General features: G+C 41.0%; 3 protein-coding genes across 3 annotated transcripts; all 3 read left to right on the plus strand.

Moving 5' to 3' along the window:
• Nucleotides 1-4: 4 nt before the first annotated feature.
• Nucleotides 5-2,858, plus strand: LOC136446622 (protein ABHD15-like). Its single transcript, XM_066445101.1, has one exon. The coding sequence runs from the start codon at nt 205-207 to the stop codon at nt 1,402-1,404; it is 1,200 nt and encodes a 399-aa protein (XP_066301198.1). The 5' UTR covers nt 5-204; the 3' UTR covers nt 1,405-2,858.
• Nucleotides 2,859-5,229: 2,371 nt separating this feature from the next.
• Nucleotides 5,230-15,784, plus strand: LOC136446631 (HIRA-interacting protein 3-like). Its single transcript, XM_066445113.1, has 7 exons — nt 5,230-5,337; nt 6,405-6,531; nt 6,945-8,458; nt 8,948-9,032; nt 9,369-9,552; nt 12,460-12,561; nt 13,986-15,784. The coding sequence occupies exons 1-7, from the start codon at nt 5,273-5,275 to the stop codon at nt 14,144-14,146; spliced, it is 2,238 nt and encodes a 745-aa protein (XP_066301210.1). The 5' UTR covers nt 5,230-5,272; the 3' UTR covers nt 14,147-15,784.
• A 994-nt stretch (nt 15,785-16,778) lies between these two features.
• LOC136446637 (basic salivary proline-rich protein 2-like) lies at nt 16,779-22,007 on the plus strand. Its single transcript, XM_066445124.1, has one exon. It carries the CDS (start codon nt 16,925-16,927, stop codon nt 19,034-19,036), a length of 2,112 nt encoding a protein of 703 aa, XP_066301221.1. The 5' UTR covers nt 16,779-16,924; the 3' UTR covers nt 19,037-22,007.
• The last annotated feature ends 3,017 nt before the right edge of the window (nt 22,008-25,024 follow it).

Raw genomic sequence — 25,024 nt, forward strand, 5'->3', positions numbered from 1 at the left:
GCCACGCGAAGCTGAACCAATTTTCCCTCCCTCCAGCGGTTATGGCCTCCTGGGCTCAAACAACTTTAACGACGTCTGACGATCGATCGAACATCGGGGGCGGCGAATGGCCGGGAATAGCCCAGCGTATTTCCATGACGTCTATAACAGTCGATTTGAGGTGATTCTGGGTTGAGTTTGAGGAGATTGCGTGGGACGGCAAGGATGGAGAACGCCACGACGGGAAACAAGAGCGACGAAGGAGGGAACTTTCTTACCTTTCTGGTTCTTAAAGGTGGCTTGTTTTTCCTTATCTCGTACGTTGTGTGGATATATGTGGACTCCAACTATGACCTAGGGCCAAGGTTGGTCTCCAAGAACTCGTCTTTACGGCCGTACTTTCTGCAGAAGTGCCTCGGGTTGAGAAGCCCTTTCGTCCCGACCGTCTGGGCGTTCAACCCGCATGTCCAGACGGTCTTATCGGCGGTGGTCTGCCCGGCCACGGGGCCGCGGTTTGAACGGGAGTATCTAGAGCTGAAGGATGGGGGATTGGTGGCGTTAGATTGGCCTACCTTTGGGGAGAAGACGGTGAACAATCACCGGTCAGTTGTGATTGTGGTCTGCGGCGTGGTGACCACCGGTAACGCCGTAGCGAGGGTCTGTCACGGGGCGTGGCGGCGGGGGTTCCGGCCGGTGGTGTTCAGGCAGCGCGGGCACGGCGATGTCCCACTCACCACGCCGCGCCTGCAAAGCTTTGGCGACCCTTCGGACTTCCGGGAGGCCTTGGAATACATCCGAGCGACGAACCCGGGTTCCAATCTCACCGCGCTGAGTTTGAGTACCGGGTGCGGGGTTCTAATCTCGTACCTTGGCGAGTACGGCTCCTCTACCTACCTTACAGCAGCCGTGTGTATCTCCCCAATCTACTGCGCGGAGAACTTCTACTCTTCCCAGGATATCTCTGGCCTTTACCGATGGATATTATTGCAGAAGCAAAAAGCATCGCTTCTGTCGCACGTGTCTTGCCTACAAAAAGTTGACGCGTTGGATGGTACTTCAGCACTAAGGACAGAGTCAATGGGCGAGTTCGAGGAAATGGTGTTTTCTCAAACGAACGGGATTCGCACAATGGAGGATTACTGGGAGCAGAACGAGCCTACGAGAGAGATAGACGAAGTGGCCGTTCCTTTACTGTGTATCAGTAGCAAGGACGACCCCCTAGTGCCCACGGAGAGTATCCCGACAGAACTGTTCCTAACCTACCCTCACTTCTTCTTGGCGCTGACGGAAAGGGGAGGGCACTGCGGGTTCTTCGAAGGACTACAGCCAGAGTCCAGGGCCGAAAGATTGGCTTTTGAATTTTTGCGGGCTGGACAAAGACTTAACATGACTACCCACGTAAACGGTAATGGTATGCTGGTATGATTATGAAGTATCTCCCTCTCAGGGCCCTGTTACCGCAGTACGGGAAGTATTTGTTGACTCCATGCCGGCTGTGTACTTGTTCCGGCATGTGGCTTCTGACTGGCATATTATAGTCACAAAACAAACTCTACAGCAAGTGTCACTGTTTATGAGTCCGGTTTTAGGTAATTGTGAAGTGTAATACATTGATGACGAATTGTTGCTGTCAACAACGTACTGTGCATACTACTCAATGTGCTATTGTATACCTACAAACCTGTAAACACGAGTATTTGTTTTTAGTTTCTCCTTTTGATTTGAGTCTAACGATTTTTCTTGACGTCACTTGTCCTTTTTTGAACCCACACAAATTTGCATATAGATGGATGTGGAAATATTATTCTAGGAAACATTATCATTCTCCCTGAGAAATTCAACGCTTCAGCGCGTATCTAATATCTCGGGACTCGTAAACACATAGTGTGTAATGTTTATCTGACAAGTGTGTGGATTAGCAACAGGGGTTTCTTGCAACGTATTTGATTGTACGCTTATCTACGCAAAATGTCGTACCGTGGCTTTCTGTGCATAATACAATGTTTTCAAACCGTGACATCCGTAGTGTGTATTGTTAAACTGACCATTTCAAAATTTGCCCTACCCTGTAGCGTTTTTTTATTATTATTATTAGAGTACGAGAGAAAATAAACACTCTTTTTGTAAAGTGGTTACCCGTTCAAATACTTGTTATTCGTATTCCTTGGAAATCATACTGCAAGGGCATCAGTAATGATAAATTTCCACTTTTGACTGTGCAGTTCCTATTATCGCACATCTTTTCAATTTGACTTTTTATCTGACTTTATCACGTTTAGGACAACTCGACTTCGGAATGAAACAATTTGCAACTCTTCTAAACTCAAGCGCATATCTGTCCCCTTAATTTACAGTCCTAAAATGAAAGTGTCTTCCTATCATCTTGAGTGTTATCTTAATTTCATCTCCGTCAGTACATAGTATATCAGATTGATAGATCACTCGGCATTAAGATTCTTTGCACAAAACCAATAACAATTATCTGATGACACATCGGTAGTCCTTCTAATGCCTTCCGGATCCACAGTGCAATAACGACTGGGTCTACTGTTAGAAAATAATTGTTATTAGCTGTGTACAAAGAACCTAATAGTTAATCCCTGAATACATTTTTCATTTGATTGAACCAATTTCAATCACTTCAGTTTTATTAATTCTTTGCAGGGTCTGTAATATTTGCACCAAGTTGCATGTCTATGTCAGCACCCGATATCCTTCGTGGCATTCTACCAAGCTGTAATTTCCAGAAACACTGTACAATATGACTTAAAATATAACCGTAGACCAGAAATAGAAGTAATTTGCATTCAGTTGCAGCTAACCTCTCTGTACCTTTGAGTTTTTCATTGTTTATTCAAAGGCATAAAACATGCGACTCATAATCAGTGAAGAAAAGCACATGCTCAAAGCTCGTTGCTCACAAAGTGTGTTATCATCCCAAAGGACTGGGTAATAACCATTAGAGATAATGGTTTATCTTCCCGCGGGCTTCTATCTAACGTGAAGGCTTTCTCGGGTCTTGTCTCTGTGGGCTTTAGAGACGATGCCTCAGTAAACTGCGCCTCTGTTGTTTTGCAGACTGAATCAGAGAGCAATTCAGGAAACCATTTTTCTCCTGGCGAGTCGATTGCCCTTTAGCCTGGGAAGATCAGGACGCACCCATTTTCATCAATGAAGGTCAAGGTCATAATTTCAAAGGGTTTCACACAAATGATGCTCAGGTTCAGTAGGTCAAATGTGTACGTCAAAGGTGCGGCAAACATGGCGGGTATTGAATTTTCCCCGACCTTTCAAATTGTTACGTTAGGAATATTTCACTTCGATCAATTTATATCATAGTGCGTGTGATCAAAATTACCAACAACCAAAATTAAGGCACATCAGACATGAAATAATCTTGTGCAATATATATTAGCTGGTCTAATTTTTTCATTAGTGCATTTTCATCACCAAAAATCCATTCAACCTTTTTTCCAAGTTCAATATGCGTTCTCAGTCAATGTCATTGGTCTACATGTTTCAGGGAAATATATGATGATATTGTAACTTGTTTCTTTGTCTGTTTGTTTGTGCCTTTATTTACTCTCGAAATATGCTCTAATCGGCCTTCAGGGCCGCTTTTCAAAGAGGTCGAGATGAGGGGATGTCAAGGGGTCAACATAACAATAAATAACTAAAAGTTTGGTCAAACAAGGTGAATCGAAATTATATCAATTATACAAAGAATAGATAAATAGTGAATACACAAAAATATCAAATGATAATCAGTCAAGTCATTAATCGATAAGTCGATAATCGTTCATAAGGGTCAGTTACTGAGGCTTTTAAAGGTTGCATTAGAAGTTGCTGCCCTAGCGTACGTCCTGCGGTAAAGAGTTCCATATTAGCGAACCGGAGTAGGCTAGCCGGCCTTCCTGTATGCCTCTCTCAAGGGCAACGGTACCACAAGGAGGTCTGAAGCACTTAGTCTAGTGCTCCTGGCAGATCTGTCCCTGCAGTAGTTGAATATTCGCCGCATGTAGGGGGGTAATCGGCTGTTCAGGGCCTTGTGTACCAGTAAGGCTTTGTGGTGCTTATGTGTTGACTTAACATCTTTCCATCCAGACGTGAGTGAACTTCTGCCGATGGAGTATAGTAAGGTACGGGGCACGTAGAATCAACTTGCCGGCTCGGTTTTGCATCCTTTGTAATTTCTCCAGTTCCCGATCTGACGCAGAGTCCCAGATAGTACATGCATATATGATATGTGGCAGAAATATTGCTTTGTACAAAGTTAACAGAGTAGGTGTTGAAACGAAAGTGCGGACGTGCTTTAAAATGCTGAGTGATCGCCTGAGTTTTCACAAAATGGCATTTAATTCAATGGCACTTCCAGTTAAGATTACGATCAACTATCACCCCTAGGTATTTGTACATATTACATGCTGTTACAGCTGCCCCATTGAATTTGATGGACAATTTGGGGCTTTTGCAACTGTTAACTCTCTTGTCTGTGCCAATAAGCATAAATCTGCACTTTCCACTGTTCACTCACAATGAGTTTGCTATAAACCACTGTGTAAGAGTATCGAGATCAATGATACTGACATCTTTGTCACAATAGTAGATGACAGTGTCATCTGCGTACATGGAAATATCACAGAATTTAGCGCAGTTTGGCATATCATTTACATAAATTAAGAACAACTTAAAGTCAACGATCTAATTGACAAAACTGCTGTGTTTGTCATTGTGAACTATTTTCGTGGGATGAAATTTTGGATATGATACATTAATAGTCAGGATGGAGGGTCGCCCGTCCGACCGCAAAGCTGGTGTGCCGCCTAGCGGAGTTTGACCGAACTGCCCTTGGACTGATAGATCACATATGATCGTGATCCGTCTGATAGTCAGTCTTAAGCTTGGACGCAGTTGTATTAAAATATGCTACATTATTCAAAGTCTATCAATTTTAATCCTAATACTGATCATCGATGTAACGTTATTGGTATGATAAGACCCTTGCCTTATTGGCTTTCAACGGTATTGAAGAAGACACCCGTCGATATCTGGGCTAGTTAAAAGAAAGGGTGACCGGTCTGTGCTTAAAGTTCTCTAAAAAAGATTGCGTTGCCTTCTTAAATCTGGTCATCGAGTTGGTCCAGAGTTGGTCTTCAAGATTTTCCTCAGAAAGTCCCCCGCTAATTTGGGTTTGTTAAGACGTCTGTGATTGGTCCAACACAATAAATAGCGTTGTGTGATTGGTTGATACCAACCTACAACCTTTGACCCGACACTTTTACACACTGCAACAATGGACGAAACGAAGAAGATGCAAAAGTTTGTGAGGCGACTTTTGCTGTCGACGGACGATCCTGGGTAAGTTAAGGCTATGTAACGTTACATGTTTCGGACGAGAAAAGAGTCGTTCAAAATTTGTCGATCCGTTTATCTTTGATGTATAACGATTGGCCGATTGTGAATATGAGGTTAGGGCTTATTTTGTTTTTATGAAAAAATGGCGGGAAAATCACTTCATCGGGCGGGAAGTTTGCCACCAGCTGCACAGGTGGCGGTGTCAGCCAACCTGACGTCACTCATAATATTCAGATCTGTGTTTTTGTCTCATCGAAGACGTTGTCACACAAAATCATTCCTTAGATAGGCGAATTTTGAAGCCCTATATCTGGTCCACTGTATTCAACGATCCCCACGCCCCCCTCCCCCACATGAAGTACCCTTTCGGCTTGTGAAACCTATAGGTAAGTTTATGGCATGATTTCTACATTTCAGTATCATCTGAACTGTTCTTAACTCCTTCTTCACATGAAGTCGCAAAAGGAAACAAAATGATAATAGAACTTTGTTGTTTGGGGGAAAATAGATAGCATAAATTAATAAAACTATACTACCATAGTAATTTGAAATTGGGGCACTGAGTTCATGAGCGAGATATTTCAAATCAAAGGATGGAAGGGTATCAAGAACAATTTTCAGTCTCGGAAGACTCAATAAATATTTCAAACGCCAACATACATAAGATGAACAAGACAAATTATAGCCAATTATGATATGACCACAGTTCACTGTTATACCATAACGTTAAGTGTTGTTTCACGCTGCAAAAACACCTTTTACATTATACTTAATTATGTAAATAATTACACCAGAGCGACACTACACCACACTACGAGGTTGGTTGGAATTCAGAGTTTAATGAGGTATGATATGAAACTCTGAGGGGCCCCTTTGGGACCCTACCAAGACTGAGTGGTAGGTGGGTATGCAAAGATCTGAGTTCTGATCATAGGGCTCTCCCTGTCCAATGTGTGGCCCTACGAGTGCATCTAGCTTGCTGGGAGCTGGCATTCCTTCTTCCTGGTGCAATCCCAGCTGATTCTGTCTCAGGCGCAATCCTGAACCGATGTGAACTGTTCATATTACAGGTCTGTAACTCCCAGTGTTATACGGAAGAACTACTTACGACACACAGGAGCCACAAGTATAAGTAGGGAGAAATATCAACAGCTTATCGACATTGCAACAGAACTGTTCAAAGCCATGAGTCAGGAGGTAGGAATTCACATTTCTTCATTTTGTATAGTAATGTACAATAAAAGAATCATAATGATCAAGAATTTACAAGGCAGGAAGAATCTTAGAAACGTAATTCTATAGTAAAAAGTTGTGGCATGTTTACGAATACAGATCAGTTAATAAAAAATAGGTAAAAATTAAGGAAATTAGTCACCATTATATACAAGATAATAAATACTGAATTTTTTTTCCATTCATTGACTTCTCAGGAAAATTGCTAGTAGTAGTTGATTCAATACTAGTAGGGCATCTATATTGTGCATATCATTTCTTTTTTTTTGCAAGGAGCATGCAAGGAGGTTGGTGCATGTAAGTAGAAGACTTAGAAGAATATCATATTTTATGATGTGCTCCATATAATTGCTAATTTTTACTTGATTCTCATTAAGGAATCGTCTGAAAGTGTTGCAACCACTAAGACTGACTGGAAGAAAGGAAAGAAGAAGTCTGTTTGCATGAGTGGGTACAGCTCTGACAATGAAGAAGACGTAGAAGACATTACAGAGACAAGCGACAGGCACAAGAAGAGGAGAAAGAGGAAGTTACAGTCCACAAGTGGAGAGTCTTCATGTGGGTCAGATGATAACTCGGACCCAGAGGTGGGGAAGAGAAGGAAGAAGAAAAGGAAGAAAGAAGAGACACCTGCTGAACCACCTAAAAACAAGGGTAAGATGAACGGCTACAGTAGTGATAACGAGGAAACTCCACAGAGCTCTCCCCAGAAATCATCCAAGGCAACCTCTAAAAAGACCAAGAAGACAGCATTGGAGAGTGGGAGTGAGGAAGGTGATGAAGACCTTGGAGCTGTGAAGTCAGGAGATATGGAGCAGGGAGAAGGATCTAAAGGAGAAAAGATAGTCGGTGACCCTGAGAAGAAACAAGATGATGTTGGAGAACGATCAGAAGAAGAAGTGTCTGAAGAAGAGAAGGAAGAAGATGATTCTGAGAAGATGATTTCAGATGATGATGGGTCAAAGTCACCCTCAAACCACAAAAACAAGAAAGAGAAAGGAAAAGGTCAGGAGTTAAGTAATGAGTCTTCAGATTCAGATGACGAGCCACTATTGCAGAAAGATAAGAAAAAGCAAGACAAGAATCGGAAATCAAAAGATGAGTCATCAGACTCAGATGAAGAGCCAGTCTCAAAGAAGAGCAAGAAAAAAAGACAAGAGAAGAACAAGAAGTCAAGTGATGAGTCTTCAGGTTCAGATGATGAGCCACTTTCAAAGAACAAGAAGAAAAGACAAGTAAAAAGTAAACAGTCAAGTGATGGATCTTCTGATGATGAGCCACTGTCAACATATAAGAGCAGTAAAAGACAAACAAAAAGACAGATGTCAGAAGAAGAGTCCTCAGATGAAGAGCCACTTTCAAAGAGCAAGAAAAGACAAGAGAAGAACAAGAAGTCAAGTGATGAGTCTTCAGATGATGATGAACCAATGCTGACGAAAAACAAGAAAAAGCAAGTAAAAAGCCAAAAGTCAAAAGACCAGTCCTCAGATGATGAGCCACTTTCGAAGAACAGGAAAAGACAAGAAAAGAAAAGGAAGTCAAGTTCTGAGTCTTCAGACTCAGATGCTGAGCCGCCAGCAAAGAGGAGCAACAAGAAGGGTCAAGGAAAAACCAAGAAGTCAAAAGACGAGTCTTCAGACTCATCAGATGACGAGCCACTTTCAAAGAAGCAGGAAAAGAAGAAGTCAGAGACATCAGACTCGGATGAACAGCCTCCAATCCCCAAGACAAGTGGAAGCAGTGAAAAGGAGAACAGGAAAAGAAAGTCTGACTCCTTAGACTCCAGTGGAAGGAAGGAGAAGAAGACAAGAAAGCCAGGTCTGAAGAGCAATAATGCAGGAGAGGCATCAGATAGTGACAGTTCATCAGACTCCTCAGGACCAGAGGACAGGTAACAACATAGTGATGGCACAATGTACAATAACATGATATTCATCAACATTGTATCATTTTTAACATTGTTCACTATCACATGTGACTGCCCATACTTATTCTTGATACCGTAATTCACTTTATCTTCATGCAATCATGGTAGCAAAATTTCACGGTGTAAGGAAAAGGTGAAAAGTTACATTTTCACTAAAAAATAACTTCACGGTGGCAGCAAGTGATTAACAGAACGGATATGTAAAGGAATCATAAATAATAACAGTTTTTTTTCAGTGATGATAGGTTCATGGTACAGAGGTGATGGTGAAAACAGTGAACATAAAGTTACAGTGAAAGAAACAAGAATAACAGTACCCAGATATCAAGTTGAGCAAAACATGAGTACTTAGATACTCTTTTGATTGATATTGCCTTTTTAGGTCATTTGTTAGTAGAACTTTGTACAAAATGTCATTCTTTTCTTCATGATCATTGATAATCATGTCCACAGGAGTCCCATCCCAAAGAAAGGCACCAGCAGTGAAGAAAGAAGAAGCAGTGGTGGTGGTAAGAGAAAAGATGGGACTAAGAAAGAGGTACAAAATTGATTGCAAAAACACTTGTAAAAAGTTGTATGTCTGTGTGCATGAATCTGAGTAAGTTACATTGTTATTAGGAAAACATTAGATTTTATAGTAACCCTAGCTTTTGAGCCAAATGATACCAAGTTAAGAACAGATTAAATAATGACATACATGTAAAAGACATTGTCGTAAATGTCACAATTAATGCCCACTTCAGAAATTACTACATGCATAAGACATATTTGTCTAATAAATGCATATTTTATTTTTTCATTATTCACTTTTGCCAGCCAACTTGATAAACTAAATGTAGAAAAACGAAAAAATAACTTCATCTTTACATTTCAGTCCAAACAGCCAAGTAAGAGCAAAAACGCTGAACAACAGGAGGCAAGGATTGAGCGTTTGAAGCGTTACGTCCGAGCATGTGGTGTGCACATTCCGAACTACAAGAAACTGTTCGACGGCTGCTCTCGGGACAAGCAGAAGATTGCACGTTTGCAGGAGGAACTTGTGAGACTTGGTGTAGAAGGTTTGTACAGATGAAATATTCCAATGAATTAAGTGCAAGTAACAGTTAAAACTGTATATACCTACCTTATTAAATATCTTATTGTGTATTCTACTATTGTAGAATACAACAGGGTGTATTCCGTATTAACCGAGGTTTGTATACCAACCCAAAGGCCAGAGGGCAGTCCAACCTGTGGGAGGGCTGGTACATGGTATCGAGGGTGATGCAGAATACATGTGTTGTATTTCATTTATGTCATACAAACCCAAGAAAACACACATTTGACTGTGAAATGCAAATAATTAGAAGTTGAAAAGATTAGGTATTCTCAAAAAATAAATTGTAACAACAGCAAAGTGGATTCTATGGTAGTAGACGCTTGTGTGATAACCCAAGATATCACTTGGTCCATATCAAACGTTCTCATGGCCCAGGTATGACATTAAGTACATTATAGTACATTTCTGGTGTTTCACTTTCTTGACTTACACATTTGGGGATATGACTTTGCTTACCTGGTGTGCAGTGAGCACTAGTATCCCCAAAAGAAGCTAATAACTGCTACTAGAGATAAATCATTCCTTAAGCCCCTTGGCTTGAGGAGACTAATTGAAGCTAGATTTGCAAACATTTTGAACATTGACAAAGGAACGATTGTGTTCTGACCTCTGCCTTCTCTTCCCTCAATTACCCCTCTATGCTCTGCTCAAAAGTGGTTTGTGTAGACTTTAAACAGACAAGAATTGTTTGTCGGTAATTACTTTGATTGGAACAGCAAGGACGGGGGACTTATGCGAGCTGTAAACCCCCTAGGGTGTGCTAGAACAAGGCTCGTCTTTACTGGTCGTCTTTGCCGTAATCTAGGACCATATCTTCACGCTGGTGTAACATTATATGTCCCTAAACTAGTTAGAAGTTAACTATACACATCATTGTTCTGCTGCTTGTCATCTGGATCCTTTATAAAGACAGTTTGTTACCACAACTATCAGTCATTACTGGGATGGTAAGTCTCTTATCCCTGACTGTACGGCCTGTCATTAGGTCCCAATGGAAGTCTCTAATGATCTTGTGACAGATAATACAGGCACCAGTCTGTCACAGTTACACCCCAGGGGCAATACTCGCTTTTAACGGCAACTTGTAAACTTAATTCCTCACCATATGCCACACCTGTTTCTTCATGTGCCACAATGTTTTATTACCAAGTTCTGATTGATATGAAAGAACCTTGTTTTGATTGTTTATAGTAAAATGAAATTCATATGCATTTACAAAATATTTTACAAGAAAGATGTGCTGAGAAATTTGAGGTTATGCTAGCCTAGTAGTACATGTAACACATAGTAACGAATCAGATTTTAACTTAAAGTGATATTTTGCATGATACCGTAGTACTTTGAGTAACAGATTTCAGTGCATCAAAGTGTAATTTCCAACACAATTTCTTGTGTTGGAAATTACACTTCAACTTTGACGCATAATGACTTCTATATTTCATAGTTGTACCATGTTGCTACCACCTTTGCTAGTTGAGGTGTTAAAATGATTTACAGAATGATGGATCGGTGTTGGTGCCCTCCTCATGCAAGGACGAGTCACTCAGAGACGAAGGCTTTTAATTAAAGGGCAAAAGTTATCACCTGTGTTATCAAGGGTCAGACGCAGACAATAGACTATTCTGGAAACAATTTTGTGTCATCGGGAAACGGAGGCAGGTTCAAACACCTTGACTCTATCAATTGTCTAAAGGCGTAGATTTGTTTGATCAAAAGGCGTTTTTCTGGCCCTTTCATTATTGGTAACTTAATAGTGCCAAAATGCTCAGTAGCCCTTTGTGCAGGTAAACAAGAGACAATGGACAAAGTAAAATTGTTAAATGGATAATTGCCCTCATTGTCCAACTGTTAGTGCTGTTCCATTACTACATGGAAACTTAATGGTAACAGTAAGGAAATACCACAACATTTACAAATCCATTTGTGAATATAAGTCATCCAGGAAATTTAATTGAAGAATAAGATTTAATTCAATTTATACCACTGGATTACAATATGAAAATATCAGACGTTTCAGATATGTCCTTCCAGCATCTTTCATCAGTGATGGACACTAAACATTTATGTTTTATGTTGGAAGGACATCTGAAACATCCAGTATTTTCATATTGTAAACCAGTGTTAAAGATTGAATTAAATTTTATTCAACATCTACAATTGTATCTGAATCATGTTTTTTGTGTACCTTTCTAGTTATTAGATGGGTGTGACTCTTGGTCACATTTCCGATAGAGTAGTTTGAAGGGAACCCTACACCAATCCTTGTCTTTAAGACTTAAGATCTTCAAATACTCTGTTGATCTTTGTGTTATTGCAATATATGTAATATGCTCAATGTTCTAAGCAGCTGCAACTTTCATTTACGTATTCAATGTGGTATATTGTTTGAATATGTGTCCACCCCACACCTGTGAAAATCATTCAGGTTTCTTACTAGTTATGAGAAGTCTTAAGTTTCTTCATTCGACTCAAAGTTCATCTTTTGCAAGTCCATAAGTCCTGCGAAACTAGCCTGGGTGCCATCGAATTTACTGGGCTTGCATAGAATCTACTTGCTCCCTCAAAAAGGAGCGTGTATGGATGCCCCAGTATTAAAGCAGAGGGCACCCAGGCTACCATGAAACTGAAAGGGAGAACAACATTGGATATTTATACTTACACTACAGATACATGTAGCACAATATTTTTAGAATCAGGGATGCCTAGTGATATGGATGTTGGCTTAAACTTTAGTTTTTAGTTTTCCAGTACAAAATTGGCGTCTTCTGGTTCTTATAGACTGCAAAGGATTAAGCTGGATACCTGTGTTGTCTTAAGGGGCTTAGAAGAAGACTTGTGTCTTATGTCTGCTTTCTTGTCTTCCAAGGTAACCCCTCAATGCAGAAGTGTAAGAAAGTTAAGGAGCGTCGGGAGGAGGAAAAGGAGTTGGCTGCACTGGATGCTGACAACATCATCACTTCTGATAGAGGTGGGTACAACTTCTGCTTTCTGCATCCTTCTTAATTATGTTTACAGTCAGAAATAGATTAAAACATGTTTTGTGATACAAAATGATGCATTGGGTCAATACAGGCTGATATTTTGTACTGGGAAAATTGAATTGGGATATCTAAATTCACAATAAAACACTGTCTAACTCATGTGATTGGCAATACTACATTCTTGTTAAAAAAATTAATACATGACAGAAGAAAGGCAGGCATTGTTTTGTATTTCCCAATTAGGCCAAAGCAAGTAAATTTTATGGATGACATCCTCCGCAGACTCCAAAACTAATGAGATAGGGCGAAAAAAAGACAAGGCGGGCAAAAAAAAAACAACAGGATTCCTATATTTTCACATTTTGAAATCATGAATCTTTTTAAACAAGAATTGAGGCGAAAAAATATGATATGACCAACAGGTCTTTTATTCCTGTATTCAGCCAATGAGGTTTCATACATGTATATAATGCTGATGTCATCCATAAAAATCACTTGCTGTGTCCTTACGTTGACAAACCCCATGCACCATTCTGAACCATTCCCATTCTTTATTCCCTTTGAAACAGGTGAATAAGAAAACCATCCATTAATTTTACATATTGTCCTGATTATTGGAAACAGCTATTGATGTTGTATTGACTATGATGAATGTGAAGGTCATGCATGACGTCACCTTGGAGGTGTGCTTTTGCTGAGAGTATTGTGTGTGTATAGAATGAATGAATTGAATGGCACATGGTACAGTGTATGGCATTAAATCAACAATACTACAAGGCTAATCTATCCTACAATTCTAATCACTAAATATCATTGATAACAGTGCTTGGGTTACAATATAGTCATGTATTGGTAATTTGGTCTCGCTTTTGGAATGATGTATAAAGAAATTGTCCTATGTAGGTGGATATAGGAGTTAGAGATGACAACAATACGTTTTGTGTACCAGAAAGGGTGAAATTTGTCTCAGTAGTAATAGTATCTAACAAAAGATCTGTAAATCTCTATTCCTCTATTGTCTACCTTTCACAATAAAATTTTGACCCCTTTGTGTCTAAATATCCTACTGTATGTAAGTTAGCAAAGAAACATGCCTACATGTATCTTTTAATCTGGAAGAAGATTTTTGTTTGACAAAATCTTTATTTGGCCAAGGACTCCTTCAACTTCAACTTAAGTATACTCCCAAATGAACCTGTCAGGGGCAAAGTACGGGGGAGGAGGCCCCGGGTTAAATCGGGCAGGCCTCCTGCCTAGCCTGGAAAGTCTCAACTGTGGGAATGATTTTGCCTCCTGAAGATCTGCTTGGAGATTACATGTGTCTGGTACGCGTGGTTTGAAAGTTAACCTTTTATGATGAGATAACGGATCGCCTCACATCACCTCACCTCTGACATTTTGAATCCTCCAGGCCGTCCCAAGAGGAACGTGCAGAGCAGGTATCTTAAGAAAAGTCCTGGGAAAGCCAGGCCGGTGGAGGAGGAGGGGGAGGAATCAGAGTCTGAGGAGGACAGTACGAAAAACCCTTTTGCCAACCTGAATGGGATAATCAGTGATGACGGGAGTGAATAAATCATTCTGTGAGAGGATTTGTAAAATATGCCTTTTTTGTACCTCAAGGCTGTGTATTGTATTGATGTTAAGAGATTGCAGTTACCTTTCATGAATTGTTTAGTATATGATATTTGTATTTGCTTGGGAAACTGCTCGGTCATTGATAAAGTCCATCTTGGATGAGAGATTATTAGCAAGAAAACTAAGTGAACATGTATCATTATATGACTATAGAATATGAAAGATTCCATTGTAACATACTTTTTTTACATGGACTTTTGTGTAGAAACTATTGACATGATCAGAATTATTCAGAGAAATTTGCCATGTTTATATTCTGCTAGATACATTTGGAAGAGTTTGTGAAAGTTGCATATACTATAGAGTTATATAAAGGGCAAAGATTTTCATACATTGTATTACCCTTGTGATATCACTCAACATATGACAAGTGCTCTTCATTCATAAAATTTTATCTACTTGTAGTCTTATTGTAAAACTGAGAATTCAACTTTGGTTTTCAACTTGGAAGTTCCTGTGGTTGTGTTGACATTGTGTATGAAAGTAGCCATATACCGTCATGTGTTGGAGTTGCAAATAAAACTTACTACAATGTGCATGTACCTTGAAGTAATGCTCTCCTGAAGTGATTATGTGTGGTACTGAGTCAAATATAATTATAACTGGTCTGTTTTGAAAAAACCATGGGATAAAAGGTAAAGCAGTCATCCTCAACTGAGGTTTGATGCTTTATTTCTTAAGTAGCAAGACTGGCCCGAGTTACACACAAGTTTTCGGAGTCGACTTGGGGCTGCGTGTGAGGAGCTCTGGACTGCTCAAGTGGATTTTTCCTACTAGAAAACGCTACTTGAGTGGCCCAGGGTTCTCCTTGCACAGTCCTGAGTCGACAAATGTGTGTGTAAACGGGGCCTACATCAGAAATGCTAATCGACACCACAGAGTGGCACAGACATTGTCAGATAAACACAGGGTAGCATTTTAATTTTTTTCAGAGGGAATGCCATCAGTAGACAGATGGATATGATATTGCAGATCCATCATTTTTTACACTTTTTATCTTTGATATCAATAAACTTAATGCTAGTTGTTTGGATGCCATGGATGTTGGAGAGATTGATGTCATTACAAGTTATCATTTGTAAACAATACTACAAACACTTGTTCTGGATTTCAGCGTATCTCGCAGGCTTTGGGGATTTGTTCCACAAATAATTATGTACTCAAAATTAATCTTGGTCATACCTTCAGAGGTATCGGAATACGTGTATTCCTCACCATGGCGAATTACTAAAAGATCTCTTGTTATCAGAATTCTTGTTTCTCATATGTAGTTAGCCAAATGTTAACACTATCAGTTAGCAAAGTTACAGGGTTGGGAGGTGATGTGTGTGTGTTTGTTTGTTTGACTCTTCACTCAAAAGAAATCCTGTGGTTTTTGTCCGTTGACATTTCCAAGGGCAGTGATATATGAAAGAGGAATGTGAAACGCCTGAGGACAAATTACACCCCAACTGAGCAGTTCTGAAGGGATGGTCGCTTAAGTTCGTGTTGATCGGAGTCAATTTTGTATTAGCTTTAATATCAAATAATCTGGTTGTAGCGGGCAATAAAGAGGGACAAATGTTTAGTCTATAACCTGTCTGATGTTTCTACATACATTGCTTATGACTTTTTTTTGTAGGCAGTTATTGTTAAAAGGTATTTGCAGAATATTCTGTCGCGATATGGCATGTTTGCAGGGATAAGTACTATGTTAACTTTTACAAGCTACAATATGTGCTAGCAAAAAAACAAAAAACATATCTTTTACAGGATAATGATATGCCGTGAGTCAAGCCTTGGGCTGGAGCTTGGGTTGGTTCACAGTTCTACCAGATGTCCCATCAACTCTGCGCATGCGTCAAACTACGTCATTCCTGTGTCCTACGCCACCTGTGTATAAGCTCTTAATCCGCCTCTCTAAAGTTGCAGAAGTGTCACTGAAACTCTGGCCACGACAACAAAACGGCGGGAAACTCTGTTTACGATTCAGCTGCTGACCCATGCCGCCCTTAATCCGCTGTAAGGCTACAGAACATCGTGAGAAACACGGCCACTGACAGTCGAGGACATCTTACTTGCGCTTTTTCGGTTTCTGATGACGCCAGTCCGGTATCTTATGTTGTAAAGAAAAGTTCAGCACACCAGCTATAATCCACGTATTATCTCTATATAAAGGAAGGGCCGAAATCCTATTAAGGTGTTACCTTACAATCTACTTTTACCCTACCCTTCTAGATACCTATTGTTATTTGAGGGTAGAATGTAGCTCGGGGCAATGTTACTCACGTCACCCTGCTGTCATCTCCGGTGACTGAGCATCACACCTTTAACACGTAATCTTCAATGAACCTTCAAAGCCTTAATCTGATAATGAATAAAACGGCTTCATTACAGACGAATTCATGTCCGTTTTTTTTTTTGGATTAGACACAGTTGTGGTAGTATATAACTTTCTTAAAGAAACCATACCATCGCGTGATCAAACGTGAAATAAGAGATAGAGGGGGCCACATTATTGGCGGAGAGCTAGAGTAGAACAACCGGCTTGTGACGGCTGAAAGTCTTTTGATGTTATGGAGGGGGGGGGGGGGGTAATCTTAGGTTAGGCCCGCCCCATTTAGTATGCATATTCTCAGGGACAATGCCGCCCATTTGCGATGCGCAGCGCACAAAGACCTGTCGGGATACCTGAGGTAATTGTTCCCCCAGGTATTCACTGTGTGTCCGGACAATATGGCGGGGCGCAAGTCGTCGTCGTACAGTTTCGACAAGATCGCCGAGCGATGGCCGACGTACTCTGTCCACTACCTCGGCAGGGCGCAGGCCAAGGGGGAGGCCGGGCGGGAGTACATCCAGGAGCCGCTGGAGTTACTTCTTCGCCAGCAGAAGGGAAAGAAGCCCGAAAAAGTGCTCGTAGAAGTATCGAGCGCGGGCATATTTATGGAAAAAAAGGCCAGAGGGATGTTCAAGCGGAAGAGGGTTCATCTTGCCATAGACTCGATCACGTACGGAGTAGAGGACAGTTTCCACGGACGTGTCTTTGCCGTCATAACGACGAATAATTCTCACAAGTCCATGTACTGCCATGCGTTTCTGTGCGACACGAAGGACACTGCAAAGGACATGAAGTACTGGCTGGGTCGATCTTTCCGGATGGCCTACCAAGACTTGGCGGATGTGAACCTACAAGACGGGCCTAACTTCGCGTGGGCCAACGACGACCTCGGGCCTGGCAACATGGGTTCTGTGCGGGCCCCTAGGACCAGAGGCAAGGCCCCTATCATTGGGACACAGCCACTGCAGAACGGAATAATTCCGACTCCGGTACAGTCCCAGCCTCAGGGCGGAGATCGCCCACAACCGCCGGTTCGAGCACCCAGCACGACCATCACGCATCAGGTGCCGACCGCGCTTCAGAACGGACGGTCCTCTCCCGGGCCGCAAAGGAGTCGACGCCCCGCACCGGCTCCCCCCGCCGTACAGGCTGTTTCTACCGCAGTAGCCTCGAGCACAGCTCCGCAGGTAGCCCCAGCGGAACCAATCTACTCCCAGGTGAACAAGGCGGCGAAGACACAGAAACCTGGGAACACGCCTGTGGCTACTTCCCAAACTGGATCCCAAGATAACAATAATCCCTCTTCTACCAAAAGGGTAACACGTCGCACTGTTGCAACTCAGACTCTGTTCACGTTCTTCGGATACCCCACGTTCACGGGAGACGCCGTCACGACGACCATGCCAAACGGAGACGTCCAGCCCGTCGTGAACGGTAACTCGGGCAGGACGAGTCCTCATGTCTACCGCCGACAGGCTCATTCCCAACAACCGAACGGGAACCCAGGCAGGACCAGCCCGAACGCTTACCGGAGGATGCCGCCTGCACCACAGCCGATACTGAATGGAAGCTCGGGCAGATCTAGTCCTAACGCTTATCGAAGGACACCGCCAGTACCCCAGCTGAACGGAGGACAGGGTAGGACAAGCCCGAACTTGTACAAAAGGGGACCCCCGTCACCACAGTTAGGAACCCCGAACGCTAACAACTACCCGATCCCGAGGGCTCGTACAGCGTCACAAAATGAGTCAGGATTCAAGCCCATCGCGAGGAGACCGGGCAGGCAACGATCGAACTCGTATGACAACATCGCGCACTTGCCTGCGTCAGGAGCAAATTATTCAGTTGCCAACGTTCAGCCAACAAACCAACAGGTCCCGCCAACGAGTAGCCACGTTCCAAGTGCACAGGATGGCGTTCATGTAGTAAACGGTTCAAGGGCACCCCCTGCTTTGAGACAAGATGAGGAGCCACCCCTCCATAACCCAAAGTTCAGCATCACGGGTGTGACCACGATCAAGCGAGAAGAGGAACAGAGGGCAGAGAGCAACAATAACTCTGCGCCAGCCCAAACCAAGGGTCTGACGGTCCAGCCCTACGACAAGAGAAACTCCATTGCGGACAGTGAGTCTGGTTACGAATGTATCAACTTTGGGGTGCCGAAAGCCCCTGGGGTTGATGATGTAGACGTCACAACCAACGCCAATGGAAGACCAACCGTAAACGTTGGGGCCGTAAGTTATGAGATTCCCAAGGTAGCACCCCCACCCTTACCAGCACGGAACTCTCCGTCGACAGAGAGGAACTCAGTCAACGGCATCAAGCCTCTTAAGTCAGCCCTGAAGAAGCCGAGCACTTCCAGGGATGACCAGGAGGTTCAAGAAAAGAAACTGGTCATTGTTGAGGACAAAGCCAAGCGAAGAGGACTTGCTGGGACCTTACCTAAGTCCTTTCGGGTCACCTTCTCCGATACCCAAGCAAAATCCGTAGAGTTCGACGATCGACTGTGACCAGAGGTATACATGCTTTAGCTATGTCTCTAACCAAATGTATCATTTGTCAAAAAAGATGCCAGAGATATGTAGAAAGACACAGATTATGAGAGAATCAAGGACTAACTCATTTCAGGACAAGGCCAAAACAAACGACAGTTAAGCCCCATTTCCTGACTTGTAGAATGCCTACCACATTGGTAAGTGAAACAACAAAGTAACTATACGTTGCAGTAGACATCGGTACCATTGTTAAGCTATATATACTAAACTTAATAACAGTTGTATGATAAGTGATACAAATGAGTAGTGCTGCATACCTAAACTGGACCTAAAAATGTATAGGTTCAAGTCCAAAAAAACCCTAAAGGAACCAATTCCGGACTTGCAAAAGTATCTCTTGCTTATTTTCTCCTTTTTGTTCCAAACCATCTAAAACTTTCCATAAATCGTGAAATTCGCCCAGGAAAAAAACGAAAACATTGCTGCTTTTGTGTTTATGACTGAGTTTTTGTGTTTATTATTGACTGTATATAATTTTGTATGTATATCTTTTAAATTGTATGTCAACTTTATATCAACGTGGAATTTTACATATGCCATGGGTTCTTATAAGTCCGGACCTGAATCTGAACTCCTGGACTTGAATCTGGGCCTTAATCTAAACATGAGTTTACGTATGCAGCACTACAGATGAGTGTATGAGTTTTAATGTTTTAATTCAGAACATTCTCTAATGCATTTTTCCTACCACAAAATGTAATATATATAATATATACTATCCACTTTCGGAGTTGTCATTGGTAAAAACAAAACATATCATAGTCAAAATGTCAATGGTTTGTTCGCGTGGGTTCAAACAATAACTGTTTGATTGCAAAATACACCTTTTTCTCCATTTGTTTATTTGTTTGAGGCTCTCTTACGCATGTAGCAGGTCATTGTTTACGTTCAAGATAACCAACTAGAACAAGACACTAACATATCTTAACATCTAAGGCAACATAGAATGTTGACAATTGTGCACATACTGTTACAGTCTAATCTTTATATTCGCTATGATCTTTGAGAGTTTGACAGGAGATTGTAAATTCTAATAAACTAGTCAGTCACAGAGCCCCCTTTCTCTTGCTATGCTTAACCAAGCGTTACAGATGTCCCCAAACAAGCCACGTAGTGCCTGGAAGGTATGACAACAAAGCCCATGCTGACCTGGTCGCACCGTAAGAATGACACAACAATGCCAAACAGGTCGTTCCACATTGCCATTTGAAAATGCCGTTCTTTCAAAGCAGTTGCCACCCGATCAAATCGCGCCAACTATTCACTGTTTAATTGGAGGTAAAATCGCCGGATTCTGTTCAACCTTGGCTATGTTTATTGTAACAATTCATAAGTTTTTCAAACAGAGGACTCACAAAGTATCGACAAAAATCGTTGTTTTAGAAGACGCTACCAACCGATCAAGTCGAGACAAATATCTAATGTTAAATGACGGGTAAAATCATCAGATTCCGTACAGACTTTTTTCTGTTTGTTTAACCAATTACCGTGCATTCATTCCACTGACAGAGTCACTGTGGTTTAACGCCAGATACCAACAGTTGTTACAGTGCGTAAGTTCTAAATTATTTAATCCATTACACACTTGAGAAACACCAGGCCTATACAACTCTTTCATATGACATCGGAAGCAACTATACACGGCATAAAACAATCTAAACGTCAAAACATTTGACGAAAACGTTTTGGTACTTTTGCTTACGTTACGTAAAATGTCAAAAGAGTCCAGGGACCTTTCATCTTTGAATAGCGAGATTATAGGTAAGCCTATTGGATTTTAGACGACTAAAATAAGCCAATTAACGCCAGAGTATCAGTAAAAATGACCGACTAAATGGCTTTTTTTAACATTTGAAAGGGAACGAAATAAGCTCAAAATCCCTGAAAATGTGTTAACAACTTTTGTTATGTAACAGCCATGATAATGACATATTCCCACATTCTAGGATACAATAGTGAGTGGCGCCAGCTTGTACTAACTACCCCCCCCCACACACACACATACACACACGTGCCAAAGATGTACTTATATAACGCCGAGTATCTTAGTTGTTAGTCTTCCTTCTACACTGCAATGCGTTATCTTTTATATATTTGCTAATTGTAGATCTTCACTCCTAATGTACCGGAGGTGGTATGAATCATTATTACATATCTGTTTGAATTGTTGTCAGTCAGTATGAGTTTCTCTGTACATGTATATTGTATAATATCAAGAATATCTTTAAGAAAAAGGAGAATTACATGACGAACATATCATCGAATTTGTACGTTACAATACCCATTATTGTCAACATAAGCTTGACAAGTGTATCTGGTAGGGACATAATATATTTTTAGAAAATGACTTGTTTTTGAAATGTTTGATCGGATTTTGCTCAACAACACTATGTAATCATATTGCTGAGTTCCTCTGCTTGAAATATACATGGATCACAATAGATAGTTGCTGTAGATAGTATGGCGTTTTAGACTCTTGTAATTCTGCGACTTGGAATACTTTTCTAAGGGCGTCTATGATTCTACTGATAATGCCCACTAATATCATCATTGACTTTGTTGTCAAGCAAGTTAAGTTTCACAGTGCAAGGTACCATAACAAATCGTATGTACAAAGATTTTCATGAACATTTTGTACTCCAAAATTCTGGCCCTTTCATGCCACATATTTGCCCACCATAGATCGCACATTGAACCATAGGAAAATAAAACTGGAAATTGTCTATTGTATTTAATGATACTTCGCCACATGCACTGGATATTGCGGTCTAGCTTATATAATCAAATTCTAACTGTATCATACTGTATATATATATAGTGCAATTGTTTTATCTATATTGTACAGATATACATATTTGGAAAAGTATGTGGATTGATATACGTTATACTGGTGCACATTGACCATAATTAAAAGATATTCAGACTACCCCTGTATTTGCCTTGTATTGTTTTCAAATATCAACTAAGGATTAAGCTAAGGATTGAAACATACTAATACATTAAAAAAGTATATACAGGTACATGTAACATGCAATAAAAGCTTTTGTTAAAGTATGCAAAATGAACGGACTACGTGAGTACAAGGGCATTAATAATGTCCTTGGTGAGTACGATATGCGCTATGTGAGTACGATAATCTAAGACAGGCGACACATAGAAAAGGCATGTTATCCATATGATATTGTTGAATTGATTAGAACTCGTTTACTATGTAATTAGACAGACTTTTACACGAAAACCTATTTGACCTTAGGCAGAATAGGGCGTTGATTAACAAGCTGGACATCTTGTGTGGTCAGTGGTCACTAATTAGCTGGAAACAGTCTGGGATCACAACAGATCTAGATGCCGTGTTGTGAGTGAGATTGATAATTCGTCAGGACATCAACCAGAACAAATACGTAGTAATGAATAGGACCTCGCTTGTCAGACCTGGCCAAAGCTGCATATACATGTATATATAAATCTATGCTATCTATAGCCGCCAAATTGCTTACCAGCCGAAACCGTGTCTTTAACACGTCCTTTCTACGAGGGTGGCGACCTCGCTGCGACCGAGCGATTTGACAGTGACAAACGAATTTCAGAGATAAAAAGCGAATCTTTTTACGCTTTGTGCGTTTAGTTGTCTTTTCAGTCATACTTTCACATTTTGCATGGTATTCCAATCATAAAGTCAAGTGTTACACAAAGCCAAATTAGGTCGCAGGCAGGTCGCAACGCGATCGCCGTCTAGTGTGATGAGGGCCTAAGCGAGACTAGAATACGTAATGGCTTCTGATTACCCCATTTTGTGGGATTGAATAGCACGCGCTATGTACAGCCAAGATAGGATCAAAGCAATCCGGATATCCTTCACCGCCCAAAACGAGACAATGGCCGGTCATTAACTTCGACCTGCGTCAGGAAATTACAATCAATTGAGAGCCATGATTGGTGCCGCCCTGAGTTCACTTGTCATCATGATATATTGGTGGGGACGTCGTCTGTCCACGATTCTTACATTACGTAGGGAGAAAGAAGTTTGACAGTGACAAATGACTTTGACTTCCAAGATGCTAGTAACGAAAATCACAACAAATATGAGATAAAACAGTCATCGCCAATTAAAGATTATTACCAAACGTGGACTGGTTACGTTTATGTTGTGAACAACACTACAAACGTCGTCCTAATTTTAACAAATTGTTCGTAATGCTATAAAAGTATAACTTTTGTCTAATAATGTACACATGTGACAATCAGTGACAAGGTAGCTATAGGTAGCCAAGTGAAATTTTTATGTACATCTTAAATACAACCGAAAATGTTAATCTGTGTATTTTCAAGGTCATCGTGTTTGTCTTGGTGGCTGGATGGCAGCATGGAGGTCCTCTTCATCTTCACATCACTCTTACTGCAGTGCACCTTTAAGCTGCCAGAGGGCCACCCAAACCTTTGGAGATCTAGAATTCATCCGCATGTGCCATTTAAGATTATTCTTGAAGCTAGGAACTTAAGTCACATTTCCTAGATATGCAAATAACATTTCCTAAAATCAAGTCACTTTAGCAACATGTTGCAAAAATTCTTACATATTCATATCAACAAATATGTACATATTAGGCTTCAACCTTTAGCACTGTGTAGCAATCACAGACAGGCTATGCGTTTTCGGGTTTCGTTTTCTAGAACCTACGGTGTGCAAATATCAGCAATGCATATGTTGCAAGCATACATTAGGGCCCTGTCACGCTTGTGCGTATATTTAAGTGCACGTGAGTTGCGCATTAACCTTTTTTTGGTTAAAGTAAGGTTTGCGGGGAAAACGTTGTTTTCTACTTTGACCCACCGTTGTGCAGCCTGGTTATCGAACCTAAGAAATCACTTATTCGGCTGGCAACTTAACCTAAACCAAAAACATGTTAATACGCAACCCACGCGGACTTGTATATACGCACAAGTGTGACAGGGGCTTTAGACACTGTGGCTTTTTCTCGATGACTGATATCAGCTACACGCACGGCGAGCTCGAGGTTCCTGATTTGCCCCCTACAACGACACTGATGACGTCCTTGTCAAACCGACTGTGTGTAGATTGACGTGTATCCAGCTGGGGCGGCTCTTGTAACGCACGTCTTCTATTCTGGTTTGTCGTGTGCGGATATATTGTTTTTGCGGAGTTAGGCAGAATGTTTGGCTTGCTGCGTCTACTTGGATAGTTTCCAAAGCCAACTTTGTCAGTCTAAAAATCGTGAAAACATGGACACAGCTATTGTTGCCTCCGTGCCTAAGCTTTTAAAAAGGCCTAGGCGTTGTCGCGTTTTCGAAACTGGCATGGCACCCGTTCGATTGGTGTTAGGTATTGTCAGAAGTATAAAAAGTCTGTAAACAATTTATCAGCAAAGTTTACGCAGCTTTGTAAAATTCAATTTACCTGCATCCAAACAAAACCACAGTTGTTATCCAAGTTCCTGAGGCATCTATATAGTGATGTACGTTGTATGTTTTCTTTCGTGTTTTCTCCTTAACCGCTTGCTTCAGCATTTTGGAATATCATTATAATAATAAGCTAGTTGCTATCCCAACTGCGATGATGCCACTTTAATAGAACGTTCCTGTTAACCTCACCACATATTTAGTGTACAGTTTTTAGTTTTTGTTAAGGTTCTGTACATCGTAAACTTTGATGGAGTTATCGTGTCCATAATCCTTTGGGACCGGTATGGGTAATGAATAGAGACATATGCAGTTATTGGGTCATCCCTGGGCAATTGTTTATGTGTACATATTTGATAACATAATATATGGTCATATAATACAACAAACCTGTATATCATTATATGGAGACCACATGTCATCTTATCATTTCGTATCACATCATATCATATCATCGCCAAACAATGATACGTATTCAACAGAATGCATCATACAGATCGTGAAATAAGTCAATTCTACAAACCC

The sequence above is a fragment of the Branchiostoma lanceolatum genome, chromosome 1 (assembly GCF_035083965.1).
Source record: "Branchiostoma lanceolatum isolate klBraLanc5 chromosome 1, klBraLanc5.hap2, whole genome shotgun sequence".
Lineage (NCBI taxonomy): Eukaryota > Metazoa > Chordata > Leptocardii > Amphioxiformes > Branchiostomatidae > Branchiostoma > Branchiostoma lanceolatum.